The 17,464-nt window shown below is 39.8% G+C and overlaps 1 protein-coding gene across 1 annotated transcript; it reads left to right on the forward strand.

The window, feature by feature from the left end:
* Positions 1–15,720: 15,720 nt before the first annotated feature.
* Positions 15,721–16,817, forward strand: LOC135623312 (uncharacterized). Its single transcript, XM_065126129.1, has one exon. It carries the CDS (start codon positions 15,833–15,835, stop codon positions 16,610–16,612), a length of 780 nt encoding a protein of 259 aa, XP_064982201.1. The 5' UTR covers positions 15,721–15,832; the 3' UTR covers positions 16,613–16,817.
* Positions 16,818–17,464: the final 647 nt, after the last annotated feature.

Raw genomic sequence — 17,464 nt, forward strand, 5'->3', positions numbered from 1 at the left:
ACCTTGTAAAATCATGCTTGATGAAATAATATAATGATGATTTGATATCATGCTTATTGAGTTTATATTTAGAAATTATGCATGATGATCTTTACGATTTTTACCGTAATGAAAGTTACTTTTTCGATTTTAAAAATGATGCATGTTTTGATTTGGCATAAATGAAAAAGACATGCTTAAATGAAATAATGTAAGTATTTTGCTTGATAATTTTATATTTAAATTATGCATGAGACTTTGAAGTTATTCATGATGAAATGTTGCTTTTTCAGTTTTCAACAAGATGGATTGTTTTCATACAAAAACTTGAGCATATTGATTTGAAATCATGTTTAATGGTTTTATAATTCGAAATTATGCATGATTAATCTTGCTATTTATGGATTATCGATTTTTTACTATAATGAAAGTGACTTATTGATCTTTGTCGTAATAAATCTTACACTTTCGTTTTAAACAATGATATATATATTTTCATTTGGTATAAAAAAAAGAGACAAAGGCATGCTTCTATGAAATAAATCATATGAATTGAAACAACTAAAAATATAAAAATATTTTTCTTGAAATTTTTTTTTCTCTATCTTATCAATTTTTCACTAAGAGATTGATAAAGTTGTTTATGTCATTTTGAATCTCTTGAAAGTGATTTTGATGATTTGAATGAGTTTCATCTAACCATAATTTTTATCTTGATTTCTCGGAATTATAACTTAAAAAATTCTTTTTATAAATCAAGATTATCTACTATGATTCTTTCTTTTTACTATTTGAGTTATTAAAAAAGAATCATAATATGTCTCTTGATATTCACAATTTATCTTCATTATTTATGCATCTCATCACCAAAATTCTCTTGATATTTTTTATGTGATGATATAAAATTATGCATGAAATACTCTTGATATTATTTTGATGCATACAAATGTGAAGTTATGATCATGGTAGGATGTAATGTAATTTGATTTTTTGATACCATCATGATTTGAAATATTTATGATTTGTATATCGAACGATATGATTGAATCATTATTGTAAAAGAAAAAAGAGATTGTTGGCTTGCACATTGCAAAAGAGAACAAAAAATTATATGCTAGCTTGAATGATAAACATGATATTATGTTTATAATGCAAATTTATTGTTCTCATAATATGAAAATTGATGTAAAGGGAAAAGAACTACACAATTGTATTCTTCCCCTCTTTTTGCCAATGACAAAGGGGGAGAAAGAGTTACTAATGTGCACATCTCAAAAAGAAAGATGCTAGCTTGCACAATTCAAGAATGAAGCAAAATTTGCTAACTTACGACAAAGAAAAGCAACAATTGCTAGTTTACACATCATAAAGAGAAGCAAAATGCTTGCTTATCTCAAAAGATGCAAAACTTTGCCAACTTTCATGTGTAAAATTTGCTAGCTCATAAATTGTAAGGAGAAAATCTTACAACTTGCACGTTACAAGAGAAAAGCAAACATGCTAAACTTGCACATCTCTAATTACTACTAGCTTGCATGATATAGAACTTGCTATCTTGAACATTTCAAAATTGCTAGCTTGCATGTTTTAAAATGTTGTAAAATTATTGCTAGCTTGCATGATGATAAAACTGAAGATGATGTTTATTATGCAACGATTTGAACTTGTATGTTTAAACACTTGATAGTGGTACTTCTCCTTTTTATTGATAACAAAGGAGGAGAAGTATGATGTTATGCATAAGTTTATGATAATATGTTGCTTGGATTTTTGAATCCAAGAGTTTCTATCAATATGGTATATTGATAGGGGGAGTTTGTTTAAACTCCGAGAGTTTAGTTAACTCTGTCATCAATTGGTTGTCGTCATAAAAAATGGAGAGATTGTTGAATCTCGAATTTTGATAATGAAACCAATTGATGAGTGTTTATGATTTAATATGTGTTTTGAGTGACGCAGGATGCTTCGATCATAATGAGACAATTAAAGCAGGAAGAATCATGTTGGGCCGGTGGAACATGTCAAACAATTGGACGTCGAGCCGGAGGATCGGTTGACATATCGACAGAAGGCTTCGGGCCATGGATTTGGGAATCGGACCAAGAAGAGCGGATATTACGCTAAGGATATCAAAGTTGCAGAGTCAACTGGCTGATTGGGCAAAAGAGGACGATGCGCTGAAGAATTGGACGAAGCATCGAGGGACCAATGACATGCCGGACAATATGATTCATGCTTAGTATTAATTGTCTAGATCGAAATATGTTTTACATGTGCAGGATTAACTACAATAGCAAGGCATGAAGTAAAATGAAGTCCCAAAGTCAAGGACGCGATTTCGTTGGGAGTTCGAGAGTTCGTCGGAAGTCCAGACATTCATCGAAAGTTTTATAGGAACCAGCCGAGAAGTCTCGGAGCTTGCTAGAGAAGCTCATCAGAACTCGCCAAGAAGATCGTCGTGAAGTCCAGGAGCTTGTCGGGAGTCCACTAGAACATTGTCGAGAGATCGTTGGAAGTTCGCCGAAAGATCATCGGAAGCTCGCCGGAAGAAACCAAGACCTAGGGATTTGTTTAACTTAAGTATGCCTTATATTTCGTAGTTAGCATGTAATTGGGATTGGATTTGGGCCAACCCAATTATGGGCGCCAGTTGGACCCATGTAAGGACTGTGTTGGGCCCAATGAAAGGTCCAAACAATGACCCAAGAAGTATCACCATCATGGCATAATCTTTTAGACTATGTTAGGTGGTGGTACCGCTAGTCTGGGCAGTGGAACCACCCTTAGTAGGGTGCTAGGCGGTGGTACCGCCCAATGGCAGGGAGCCAGGCGGTGGTATCGCCAGACTGACACTGGCGGTGGTACCATCCAGCACAGGTGGTGGTATCGCTCGGACCTAGGAAACCCGGGATGAGATGTTTTTAGGTGCCAAGTTTGAATCAACTAGAGTTTAAAAGTGAAGAAACGCTGTTGCAATTACTTGAGAAATCCCCTCCTCTAAGTCTAAGTTTAGAATTCCGTTTAGGAGGAGTGAGTGCTTGTAAGGGTTGTTTCCGAAACTCGGTAAAAGGAGAAGAGGGGTGTAAGAAGGAGGTTGATCTTCGCCTATTAAAGGAAGATCAATAGTGGATGTCGGTGGCCTCGACGGAAGAGGAATCGGCTAAGTGGATGTAGGTCACAACGACCGAACCACTCTAAAATCTGGTTTGCATTTCTTTGAGCAAATTACTTTAACTATAAACCTCCTTACTTGCTCTTTACATCCACTACTCTCTTACGTACGCTTTCAAAGTTATTATCTTTACGAAATGATTTTTCATAGGAAACAGATTTAATTGAAACGAAGTTTTAATCCGACGTTATTTTACCGCTGCACTAATTCACCCCCCCTCTTAGTGCCGACTATGTTCTTAACACTTCATTTGCTTGCTGAATTTTCATATATATTTGACAAACCGTGCAACCTACCTCCTACCTGTCGGCATAATCATTATATACCGATTCTTCCAAGAAATCCTCTAGCAAATACTCAGCCATATCAGTATCTACATCTCTAGAAGGATGAAATAGAAATGATTATAAAAGAGATACTTGAAACAGGAGTTATTCGGCCAAGTTACAACCCCTACTCTTCACCGGTACTCCTCGTACAAAAGAAGGATGGAACATGATGAATGTGCGTTGATTACCGAGCTCTCAACAATATAACCGTCAAGGACAAATACACTATTCAAGTAGTAGATGAATTACTTGATGAATTAAAGGGAGCACGAGTCTTCACAAAGCTGGACGTTCGATCCGGGTATCATCAAATACGAGTGTGTGAAGAAGACATACCGAAAACTACCTTTCGAACACACAACGACCACTACAAATTTTTAGTAATGCCCTTTGGTCAAACCAATGCTTCCTCCACCTTCTAGAGCCTTATGAATGATATTTTCTAGAATTATCTTAGTAACTTTCTACTAGTTTTCTTCGACAATATCCTTATTTACAGCCCTTCTTTTGAAAGTCATTTTCAGCACTTACGACTTGTTTTGATGATTTTGCGAGAACATCTTCTTTTTGTCAAAAAATTAAAGTGCAACTTTCTTCAATAGAAGGTGGAATATCTTGGACATATCATATCAGAAGAAGGTGTGGCGGTGGACCCCTCTAAAAATGAAGCAATGCAGAACTGGCCGACCCCAAGAAACATAAAATTGCTATGCGGCTTTCTCGGTTTAACAGGCTACTACCGCAAGTTCGTGAAAAACTATAGAAAGATCAGTTCACCCCTTACTTCCTTACTGAAAAAATATGCTTTCCAATGGTCAGACAAAGCCACCACCACCTTCGACGTACTTAAAGCCGCAATGACTATAACGCCTATACTAGCACTACCCGACTTTAGTAAGACTTTTGTTATTGAAGTCGATGCCTCCGGAGTCGAAATTGGTGTTATACTAATTCAAGATGGCCACCCCCTCGCTTATACCAATAAGGCATTATCCCCTTCCCATCTCAAGATGACTATTTACGATAAGGAGATGCTCGTGATTGTTCAAACGGTGACTAAATGGAGACCATACTTGATCGGACGACGCTTTCGAATCAAGATCTACTATAAAAGCCTAAAATATTTCTTGGAGCAAAAGATATCTTTCCCCAAGCAGCAAAAATGGGTAACAAAGCTTCTTGGATATGATTATGAAATAACTTATAAAAAGATGAAAGAGAATGTTGCTACAGATGCGCTTTCGTGGCTACCCGAGCAAGCTGAATTTTTAGCTATTTCACTTCCGACCAGCGACTTCCTTGAGGATGTTAAGAGGGAATGATAGGAAGATCCAAAAACCAGTAAGATCATAAAAAAATTAGAGGAAGTGTCAAGCTTTATGGCTCATTATAATTGGGACTCAAAATAATTGCGCTATAAGGGACTCATTGTGCTTGTGCCAAATTCTACTTGCATAAAAACCATCCTTCAAAAGATGCATTCCACACCTATGACCGGGCACTCCGAGTTCCTTAAAACCTATAAGATAATTAAGCAAAATTTTTATTGGGTAGGGATGAAAAATATTATTGCTAAATTTATGGCACAATGTGATGTATGTCAACGACATAAAAGCGAGACAATGGCAAGTCCCAGAAAGCTGCAACCTCTACCCATCCTGGACTCAATATGAACTGATATATCAATGGACTTCATCGAAAGGCCCTCATCACATGGAAAATTACATGGGATATCTTCCCCCGGGCAGCACTTTAGTGCCTACACTACTTCCCTCATCACAAAGCTTCTTGGATATCAGCCCAGAAGATATCTTCCCCTGAGCATCAATTTAGTGCCTACACTACTTCTAGTATTGCTCGAATCTTTATGGAGAATATTGTAAAATTTCATGGGATGCTGAGATCTATTATAAGTGATCGTGATAGGGTCTTCACGAGTAGATTTTGGATAGAGTTATTCTAGATGTAGGGTACTAAATTGAAAATGAGTACGATATATCACCCACAAACCGATGGCTAGACTGAAGTGGTGAATAGGTGCTTGGAGACATACCTCATATGCTTCACTAGTACCGACCAAAAGAGTGGACAAAGTGGCTTCCCTAGCCAAGTGGTGGTATAATACAACTTATCATTCATTCACAAAATGTACTCCCTATGAGGCTATGTATGACCGACCTCCCCCTATGATCCCAAAATATATGTTGGGCACCTTTAAAGTAGAACAAATAGACAGGGAACTACAGGACAAAGACAAAATGCTGAAGTTGCTAAAAGATAATCTCACTATAGCTCAAGCAAGGATGAAACAATAATATGATCAACACAAAGGCGAAAGAGAATTTTCAGCAGGAGATTGGGTCTTCCTATGGCTCTAACCATACAAGTAAACATCAATCTAGACCAAAGTATCTATGAAGATTTCACCTTGGTTCTATGGACCCTACCAAATTTTAGAGTGCATCGGAGCGATAGCATACAGATTGGACTTACCCGCCAACTCCCGAATCCATCCAATCTTCCATGTGTTGTGTTTAAAGCTCAAGCTAGGACAAAATGAGACAACCCAAAGCCATCTACCAAATATGACTACCCAAGGAGAACTCCAGATCCAACCGAGTGTCGTTATTGATCGACGGATCATGATTCGATGATGACGACACTGTTGAATCTCGTATTTTGATGATGAAACTACTTGATATATGTTTATGATTTAATCTGCGTTTTGAGTGACGCAGGATGCTTCGATCAGGATGAGACAATTAAAGCAGGAAAATCATGTTGTGCCGAAGGAACATGTCAGAAGATTGGACGTCGGGCCGGTGGATCGGTCGACGTATCGACAGAAGGCTTCGGGCCGTGGACTCGGGCATCGGGCCAAGAAGAGCGGGTATTGTGCCAAGGATATCGGAGTTGCGGAGTCAACTGGCCGATTGGGCAATAGGCTGCACGAGAGGACGATGCGCCGAAGAATCGGACGAAGCGTCGAGGGACCAATGACATGTCGGACAACTTGGTTAATTGCTTAGGATTATTTGTCTCGATCGAAGTTTTGATTTGTTGTGCAGGATTAACTACGATGAGATTAAGACAAGCAGCAAGAGTTGCGCCGGAGTCAAGATCATGATCACGTTGGGAGTTCGAGAGTTCGACGGAAGTTCGGACGGTCGTCGGAGGTTCAGAGAGAACAGATCCGAGAAGTCCAGAAGCTTGCCAAGCGAAGCTCGTCGGAACTCGCCAAGTGGATCGTCGCAAAGTCCAGGAGTATACCGGATGTCCGCAGGAGGATCACCGAGGGTTATCGGTTGATCGACGGAAGTTGGCCGGAAACTCGCCGGAAGAAGCGATTGACGCATCGGAGCAAGCTGCAGGAGTTGTCTTAGAGATAATCGTAGTTAGCATGATGATTAAGCATGAAAATGGGAGGTGATCCCATTAGCTTAATCTTGGGGCAATTGGGCCCCTGAAAAGATTCAAAGTGGGTCGAATGGAGTGAACCATTCGGACCCTGATTGCACCAGGAGGTGCAACCGCCCCAGCCAGGAGGTGCAACCGCCTGGGCTGTGGGGCTAGGAGGTGCAACCGCCCCAGCCAGGAGGTGCAACCGCCAGGGGTGCACGGCTGGGAGGTGCAACCGCCCCAGCCAGGAGGTGCAACCGCCAGGGTTGCAAGGCTGGGAGGTGCAACCGCTCCAGCCAGGAGGTTGCACCGCCAGAGCTCAAGTTCCGAGCTCTGCCAGGCGATGCAACCACCAAGCTCAGTCTTCGAGCTTTGGCAGTGTGGTGCATCAGCCTGAGCTCAGTCTCGAGCTTTGCCAGGTGATGCATTCACCAAGCTCAGTCTTCGAGCTATGGCAGAATGGTGCATCAGCTTGAGCTCAGTTTGGAGCTCTGCCAAGTGATGCAACCACCGAGCTCAGATTTCGAGCTCTGCCAGGTGATGCAACCACCAAGCTCAGTCTTCGAGCTCTGCCAGGTGATGCAACCATTGAGCTCAGTCTTCGAGCTCTGGCAGAGAAGAAGCAATCGGCAGAGCTCAGTCTTCGAGCTCTGCCAGGCGGTGCCACCTCTCCAGTTGAGAGGTGCAACCGCCTGATCCCAGAAATTCTGGGATTAGATCGATTTGATCGTTTTGAGCTCGAATTTTGAATTGGGTTGGGGCCTATAAATACCCCACCCATTCAGCACTGAAAAGACACAGACCTATACCGAAATTGTGATCTTTTCTGTGATTCTAAAGAGCTCAAAAGTGTTGTAAATCCTTGAGTCTCCTCCTTCTGTTCTTCAAGTTTTCAACTGTAAAGTGAGGAGAGAAAGGTCTGTAAAGGTTGTCTCCTAAGCCTGTCAAAAGGAGAGAAACTGTAAGAGGGAAGTTTGGCCTTCGCCCATTGAAGGAAGGCAGCTAGTTGACGTCGGCAACCTCATCGGTGGAGGAAGCCAAAAGTGGAGTAGGTCAAGGCTGACCGAACCACTCTAAATCTCTGGTTTGCGTTTAATTTCGAGCACTCTATCATTACTGCAAACCTCCCTCATCACTACTGCTCTCTGCGCTTTCACGAACAAGTTCTAAGTGCTGTTCTTCCAAATCTGCATTCAGACGTAAACTTGTATTTTCGTACATTACAGTTTACGTTTACGTTTGATTCTGCAGAACTGTTTTCCGCGCTTTTACGAACGAGCTTCCTTGCAGTTTACGCTTACATTTTAATCCTATTAATAACTGCAATCTGTCCTCTACGATTTTACGAACGAGTTTTAACATTTAGACGTAAAACTGCATTCGGACGTAAATCGGCTTTCTTCGCTCAATCATCAGATTTCAGTTTACGTTTACGTCTTGATTTCAACTGCATACTGCCTTCTGCGAATATACAAACGAGTTTCAAAGTTTAGACGCAAATCTGCGTTTAGACGTAAAACTGCGTTTAAACGTAAAACTGCGTTTAGACGTAAATCTGCGTTTAGACGTAAAACTACGTTCAGACGTAAAACTGCGTTTAAACGTAAAACTGCGTTTAAACGTAAATCTGCGTTTAGACGTAAAACTACGTTTAGACGTAAAACTGCGTTTAGACGCAAATCTGCGTTTAGACGTAAATCTGCATTTAGACGCAAAACTGCGCTTAGACGCAAAACTGCGCTTAGACGCAATCTGCGCTTAGACGCAAAACTGCGCTTAGACGCAATCTGCGCTTAGACGCAAACTGCACTTAGATACAAACTGAGAATTTGCTTTTGCATCATAATCGTTTTTGAACAAACGCAGCTTTTTGTTTTTAAATTATTATAAAATTTCCGCTGCACTAATTCACCCCCCCCCCCTCTTAGTGCTCTTGATCCTAACAATTGGTATCAGAGCGGGGTATTTCTCATTTCGGATTTACACCCGAGAGAAATGACTTTTCAAGAGGGCTGTTCGGTCTTTCGTCCACCGTTCTTTAACGGATTGGACTACACTTATTGGAAAACTCGAATGAGAGTTTTCTTAATTTCTCTAAATCTGGATTTATGGAATATCATTGAAAACGGTTTTCAGCTTCCCTCCAAACCGATGAACGAATGGTCGGTTTTGGAGAAGAAGAATTTTTCTTTAAACGCAAAGGCTATGAATGCCTTATTTTGCGCATTGGACAAAAATGAGTTCAATCGGATTTCTACGTGTGAAACGGCTTTCGACATTTGGCGCACTCTTGAAATCACGCACGAGGGAACTAGTAGAGTCAAAGACTCGAAAGTTAATATTCTACTGCTTGATTTCGAGCTTTTTCATATGAAACCAAGCGAAACCGTTGTTGACATGTACACCCGTTTTACGGATGTCGTCAATGGTTTAAAATCACTTGGTAAAAGCTTTTCGGATTTTGAACTCGTTAACAAAGTTTTGCGCTCACTTTCTAAAACTTGGGATTCAAAAGTAACTGCTATTCAAGAATCGAAAAACTTGAACCATTTTCCACTTGAAGAACTAATTGGTTCATTGATCACATATGAAATGACGTGCAATGCACGTGAAGAACTTGAGAACCACCTTCCAAAGAACAGGAAGGATTTGGAACTCTGGACAAATGAATGCCACTTGAGCGATGACTCAAGTGATGAGGACAATGATGAACAAACCAACCTTCCAAAGAACAGGAAGGATTTGGGACATAGAACATTTGAAGACCACTCGAGCATAAGCTCAAGTGATGGTGAACTTAAAATGAAACGAAAATTAAAAAGCAAAAAGAATGGAACTACTTGCTTTAAACGCAAGAAGAAGAACAAAAATTGGGATGAATCGAGCTCCTCCGAAGAAGAGAAAGTCAACAAAAGCAAGGCGGCAAACTACGCCTTAACAGCCTACAATGATGAGGTAATCGAAATCCCCCTAATTTACTTCGAAATTACATGATGCATTTCATGATGCATTTTTCTTTTTCTTTAAATTTTCTTGAAAATTATATTTTTAATAATTTAATAATGAAAATGCAAAAATATGATCATGCTTGTAATCTTGAAAATGATAATGAAAATTGCATGTCTCATGTTAATGCAAGATAGAAATCTAATGATTTTACACCTAGTGAGATTAATCTTATTTATGTGCTTGAGAAGCAAGAATGTATATTTTGATGATCTTCATATTGCTTTTCAATGACGATACATGGCTTTTGTCTGGAAGGCTTGATATTTTTCATTGTCTTTGTTTATTAAATATAATGTATGGTTTTGACATAAAAATAAAGATTTGTGCATGCTATTATAAAGTCAATCATAAATTAAAACTAAAGAAGTTTTAGGCATTTATAAGAATCATTCAAAATTATGTTCAATGAAACCTTGCTTAATGTTGCAATGAAAATATTAAAGTTATACTTGATGATTTCAGATTTGACAAATGCTACACTTTAAATATGAATCATTCTTCAATCAGATTAAATGCTTCAATCATTTTCTATCTCTAAGAGTTCTCGATTGTGGTGAAATACAAGTGATAAATTCATTTATAATATCTTGTAAATCACTTGAATTATGAATGAGTTTTTTCTTTTTTATGATGTGTTAAAAGAATCACTTAAAAAGAAAATGTTTTTCCCATTTTATCGAGATTAATGATTTCATGATATTATGTGAATCTCGAAACTGATTTTGATGAAATAATAATAACGTTATTCATGTTATGAATCTTAAAAATGATAATATGCTTCATGTGATAATATGAATACATGAAACACTTATGATATTCTGTGTATTCATAAAATATTTATCTCATCATCCAATAACTCTTCTTGATATTCCTTATGAGATGAAATAAAATAATGCATGAAATACAAATGAGGAGTTAATGATCATGCATAATAGGATGTAATGAATTCTAGATACCATCGTTTGAATATCTATGATCATGCTGCCAATATGATATATCATGAATGCTTGAATATCATGTTTGAAATGCTCATGATGAAGATTGATTTTTCAGTATCATGCATAAATTTTTGAAATGTAATGTTAATGAATTTGTGCATTGAAACTATAATGATGCACAAATAAGAATGATTACTTACCTTTGTCATGATTTAGAAATTGATGTAAAAGGTTTTTCCCTTGTTGACAATGACAAAGGGGAGATAGCTAGTTTGCACAAGTCAAGAAGATGCAAAAACTTGTTTGCTAACTTGCTTATTTCAAGAAGCAAAAGTTGTCTTCTTGAACATCACCATCTTGAATATCTCAAGAAGCAAGACTTGCAACTTGCACATTACAATAGGAAGCAATAATCATGAGCTTACACAAGAAATTTATCTTGCATTTGCTTTCGAAATTTTTGCTAGCTTATATATTGTGAAACTTGTATATCGTAAAAATTGCTAGCTTGTTGGTCTAAAGAGAAGCAAAAAGTTGCTATCTCAAAAGAAGCAAATGTGCTATCTTGCCTATCTCAAGAGGCAAAAATGCTAACTTGCGCATCTAGCAAAGTGAGCAAAATTTTCAAGAAGCAAGAGTTGCTTTCTTGAACATCTCTAGTTTGCTAGCTTGCATGATATAGAACTTGCTATCTTGAACATTACCAAAAGTGCTATCTTATATGTTATAAAACTTGAATATCTAAAACTTGATAGCATGAATGTCCTAAGCATGATATAACACCTGCTAAATCTTCTAGCTCCAAGATTGCATGATGATAAAACTTGATACCATGTTTTTCATGCAATGAGTTGAACCAATATCACACACAAACACTTGATTGTGATACTTCTCCTTTTTGTTGATGACAAAGGGGGAGAAGTATGTTGATGACATGACATGTGATGCATAAGTTTATGCATAAGTTCATGTTGACGTGTTGCAAGTATTCATGATGAATATTGCAATGACTTGAATTCAGTGTGAATTCAAGGTTCTATCAATATGGCATATTGATAGGGGGAGTTTGTTTAAACTCCGGGAGTTAAGTTTAACTCCGTCATCAAGTAGTTGTCATCATCAAAAAGGGGGAGATTGTTGAATCTCGTATTTTGATGATGAAACTACTTGATATATGTTTATGATTTAATCTGCGTTTTGAGTGACGCAGGATGCTTCGATCAGGATGAGACAATTAAAGCAGGAAAATCATGTTGTGCCGAAGGAACATGTCAGAAGATTGGACGTCGGGCCGGTGGATCGGTCGACGTATCGACAGAAGGCTTCGGGCCGTGGACTCGGGCATCGGGCCAAGAAGAGCGGGTATTGTGCCAAGGATATCGGAGTTGCGGAGTCAACTGGCCGATTGGGCAATAGGCTGCACGAGAGGACGATGCGCCGAAGAATCGGACGAAGCGTCGAGGGACCAATGACATGTCGGACAACTTGGTTAATTGCTTAGGATTATTTGTCTCGATCGAAGTTTTGATTTGTTGTGCAGGATTAACTACGATGAGATTAAGACAAGCAGCAGGAGTTGCGCCGGAGTCAAGATCATGATCACGTTGGGAGTTCGAGAGTTCGACGGAAGTTCGGACGGTCGTCGGAGGTTCAGAGAGAACAGATCCGAGAAGTCCAGAAGCTTGCCAAGCGAAGCTCGTCGGAACTCGCCAAGTGGATCGTCGCAAAGTCCAGGAGTATACCGGATGTCCGCAGGAGGATCACCGAGGGTTATCGGTTGATCGACGGAAGTTGGCCGGAAACTCGCCGGAAGAAGCAATTGACGCATCGGAGCAAGCTGCAGGAGTTGTCTTAGAGATAATCGTAGTTAGCACGATGATTAAGCATGAAAATGGGAGGTGATCCCATTAGCTTAATCTTGGGGCAATTGGGCCCCTGAAAAGATTCAAAGTGGGTCGAATGGAGTGAACCATTCGGACCCTGATTGCACCAGGAGGTGCAACCGCCCCAGCCAGGAGGTGCAACCGCCTGGGCTGTGGGGCTAGGAGGTGCAACCGCCCCAGCCAGGAGGTGCAACCGCCAGGGGTGCACGGCTGGGAGGTGCAACCGCCCCAGCCAGGAGGTGCAACCGCCAGGGTTGCAAGGCTGGGAGGTGCAACCGCTCCAGCCAGGAGGTTGCACCGCCAGAGCTCAAGTTCCGAGCTCTGCCAGGCGATGCAACCACCAAGCTCAGTCTTCGAGCTTTGGCAGTGTGGTGCATCAGCCTGAGCTCAGTCTCGAGCTTTGCCAGGTGATGCATTCACCAAGCTCAGTCTTCGAGCTATGGCAGAATGGTGCATCAGCTTGAGCTCAGTTTGGAGCTCTGCCAAGTGATGCAACCACCGAGCTCAGATTTCGAGCTCTGCCAGGTGATGCAACCACCAAGCTCAGTCTTCGAGCTCTGCCAGGTGATGCAACCATTGAGCTCAGTCTTCGAGCTCTGGCAGAGAAGAAGCAATCGGCAGAGCTCAGTCTTCGAGCTCTGCCAGGCGGTGCCACCTCTCCAGTTGAGAGGTGCAACCGCCTGATCCCAGAAATTCTGGGATTAGATCGATTTGATCGTTTTGAGCTCGAATTTTGAATTGGGTTGGGGCCTATAAATACCCCACCCATTCAGCACTGAAAAGACACAGACCTATACCGAAATTGTGATCTTTTCTGTGATTCTAAAGAGCTCAAAAGTGTTGTAAATCCTTGAGTCTCCTCCTTCTGTTCTTCAAGTTTTCAACTGTAAAGTGAGGAGAGAAAGGTCTGTAAAGGTTGTCTCCTAAGCCTGTCAAAAGGAGAGAAACTGTAAGAGGGAAGTTTGGCCTTCGCCCATTGAAGGAAGGCAGCTAGTTGACGTCGGCAACCTCATCGGTGGAGGAAGCCAAAAGTGGAGTAGGTCAAGGCTGACCGAACCACTCTAAATCTCTGGTTTGCGTTTAATTTCGAGCACTCTATCATTACTGCAAACCTCCCTCATCACTACTGCTCTCTGCGCTTTCACGAACAAGTTCTAAGTGCTGTTCTTCCAAATCTGCATTCAGACGTAAACTTGTATTTTCGTACATTACAATTTACGTTTACGTTTGATTCTGCAGAACTGTTTTCCGCGCTTTTACGAACGAGCTTCCTTGCAGTTTACGCTTACATTTTAATCCTATTAATAACTGCAATCTGTCCTCTACGATTTTACGAACGAGTTTTAACATTTAGACGTAAAACTGCATTCGGACGTAAATCGGCTTTCTTCGCTCAATCATCAGATTTCAGTTTACGTTTACGTCTTGATTTCAACTGCATACTGCCTTCTGCGAATATACAAACGAGTTTCAAAGTTTAGACGCAAATCTGCGTTTAGACGTAAAACTGCGTTTAAACGTAAAACTGCGTTTAGACGTAAATCTGCGTTTAGACGTAAAACTACGTTCAGACGTAAAACTGCGTTTAAACGTAAAACTGCGTTTAAACGTAAATCTGCGTTTAGACGTAAAACTACGTTTAGACGTAAAACTGCGTTTAGACGCAAATCTGCGTTTAGACGTAAATCTGCATTTAGACGCAAAACTGCGCTTAGACGCAAAACTGCGCTTAGACGCAATCTGCGCTTAGACGCAAAACTGCGCTTAGACGCAATCTGCGCTTAGACGCAAACTGCACTTAGATACAAACTGAGAATTTGCTTTTGCATCATAATCGTTTTTGAACAAACGCAGCTTTTTGTTTTTAAATTATTATAAAATTTCCGCTGCACTAATTCACCCCCCCCCCTCTTAGTGCTCTTGATCCTAACAGACACACTACTGAAATGCTAATATTGTGGGTGAACCTACTAGTAGAAGATGCCACTTGGGAGAACTATGACAACTTAAAGATCAAATTCTCATAATTCATAGATCATCAGTCTCAAGGACAAGGCTGATTTGAAAAGAGTGGGTCTGTTAGGACTCTAGCTATGAGAGTCCTAATTGAGTTTCATTAAAAGAGGCATTCATGTAAAACCTACATAGACGACCTCTATTAAAGATGTGAAGAGGTCGGCTAAAGTTATGATTAATTTAGAGTTTATTTCTTAGAGAAACATTAGGAGTTAGTTAGAAGTAGAAGTCTTGAGTAGGAGTTCTATTAAGTTGTCTATAAACTTTAGAGTTAATTTATATACGGTAAGTTATTAAACAACTTTTTTCCAAAAATTCATCATTCTTTTGTTATTTTCTCTTACATTTAAATTTAAACATATATATATATATATATATTATTTCTATGAAATTTAAAAAATATGTATGTGAGTTTACAATCAATATTGGTCTTAAATTTAAAATATTATTAATATATTTTAAGAGAAATCTTGTGATGGAAAGATATTTAAGAGCATTTTCTTTAGGTATTTCATATTTTGATCTTTTTTAAATTCAAATTAATAACTAATAGCTATGGTTCAAATTGAAATTGATAATTAATATTATTAAAATATGTTATGATGGTAAGGATTTTAAAAGAACTTTAGCTATTTTATATTTCTAATAATTTTAAATCTTAAATGAATAACCATTGATAAGTATGATTGATAATGATCAAAGTAAGTATTTTCTTGGATTTATTGTAATGGGAAGAATATATATATATATATATATATATATATATATATATATATATATATATATATATATATATATATATATATATATATATATATATAATGGGATGTATTAAAATATAATATATTTAATCTTAGCTTATTAGATCCGTAAAAATGAAAATTATATATAAAAGATATAAAGATTTAGAGGGATATATATGCAAGTCAGATTTACGCAGACCAATTACGAAAGATTTAGATATCGCGTTCTATGTAAAGCAAGTACAAAAATTTAGGAGGAACGAACTTTGGAAGGATAGATTTGTAAACAACTCCAGTCATTTAGAAGGCTCTTTGTCGCTAAAACCCTAAACGCTCATCGTCAGCACCTCTCCGCCGCTCGAATATGTGGTGGCGCCGCCTGGCCCTCTCCGGGGGCCTCCTCCCCTCCTCCCGCCTCGCTGCCGTCCCCGAACCCGCTACCCGCAAATACGGGCTTATTCCCATGGTAATTGAGCACTCCTCCCGTGGCGAACGCGCGTACGACATCTTCTCCCGTCTCCTGAAGGAGCGCATCGTGTGTATCAACGGCGTCATCTCCGACGACACCGCTTCCGTCGTAGTCGCCCAGCTCCTCTTTCTCGAGTCCGAGAACCCCTCCAAGCCCGTCCATCTCTACATCAACTCCCCCGGCGGCGCCGTTACCGCTGGCCTTGCCATCTACGACACGATGCAGTACATCAGCTCCCCGGTCTCCACCCTCTGCCTCGGCCAGGCCGCCTCAATGGGATCCCTCCTCCTCGCTGCCGGAGCCCCTGGTGAGCGCCGCGCCCTCCCGCACTCCCGCGTCATGATCCACCAGCCCTCCGGCGGCGCCTCCGGTCAGGCCACCGACATCGCCATCCACGCCAAGGAGATTCTCAAAGTCCGTGAGCGCCTCAACGCCATCTACGCCCACCACACGGGCCAGCCCATTCAGCGGATCGAGCAGTGCATGGAGCGTGATATGTTCATGTCCCCTGAGGAGGCCAAGGAGTTCGGACTGGTCGATGAGGTCATCGTGCACCGGCCTCTGGCCCTAGTTGCCGATGCTGTAGCTGAGCTTGGGAACACTGACGAAGGACAAAAAGGTGGTGATGGTAATGGAAGTGGTTCGAACAAAGGGAAGGGCGAAGGATCTGGATGATCTCTGACACTGGCCTTTAATCTTTTGCTCACTGGCTGATTTAGGTATGTCCTACTGTTTCTACTTCCTGATGTTTTGATTACAATTGATCTCGAGCTTAATATTGGGGATAATAGATACCTCTGTAAGGGAATTATTTATTTTGAACATGATGAATATTTTCTGTTTGGGTACCTCTTTATCAATAATATGCAAATTAAAATCATTTTGGCATTGTATTATGTAATCCAGTCGACAATGGTTGCGATGAGAAGCTTTGATTCTTGTAATTCCCCCTTTAGTACCATATGAAGAGGAGGGCTTAGTTTGTAGCTAAAAGTTCGACCTTTTCATCTTAATTGAAAAGTAATTATGTTTGGAAGAATATAGCTCTTTTATTTGTTGTTTATAGATTTTATTTTTTGACCTTTTTTGCTGTTGGATTTTATGCAATCTCACCTTCCTCAAAGGACGTTTCATTTGGGTTAGGGTGTATGATAATTACATGTCAGTGTAGTTGATTGTTGGTAGAACATGCTGACCTTATTCAACTGAATGAATATTGCATTTTTCTGAAATCTGGTGTGGTGTATGTTGTAAGACTTTGGGCCTTGAGCAATGAAGTCTTCAACTGATAAAGCAACATGAATCATTTTAGGTAAATTTTAAAACCCCTTGATGGAGTGGCATATATTGTTTCTTTGCCTTTTTTTTATTGTGGGAAGAATACCAAATATGCCTTATCCTCTGTTTTCTTGGGTGAACTTTGATACCTCACCTCTTTTTTATTGGGTGAAGTTATCAATTTTGTTTGTTGAACCAAACCTAGAATAATTTGATTTAACTTGCTCTAGCAATATTTGGATTGATAAA

This window comes from Musa acuminata, chromosome BXJ2-9, assembly GCF_036884655.1.
Source record: "Musa acuminata AAA Group cultivar baxijiao chromosome BXJ2-9, Cavendish_Baxijiao_AAA, whole genome shotgun sequence".
NCBI classification, from domain to species: Eukaryota; Viridiplantae; Streptophyta; class Magnoliopsida; order Zingiberales; family Musaceae; genus Musa; species Musa acuminata.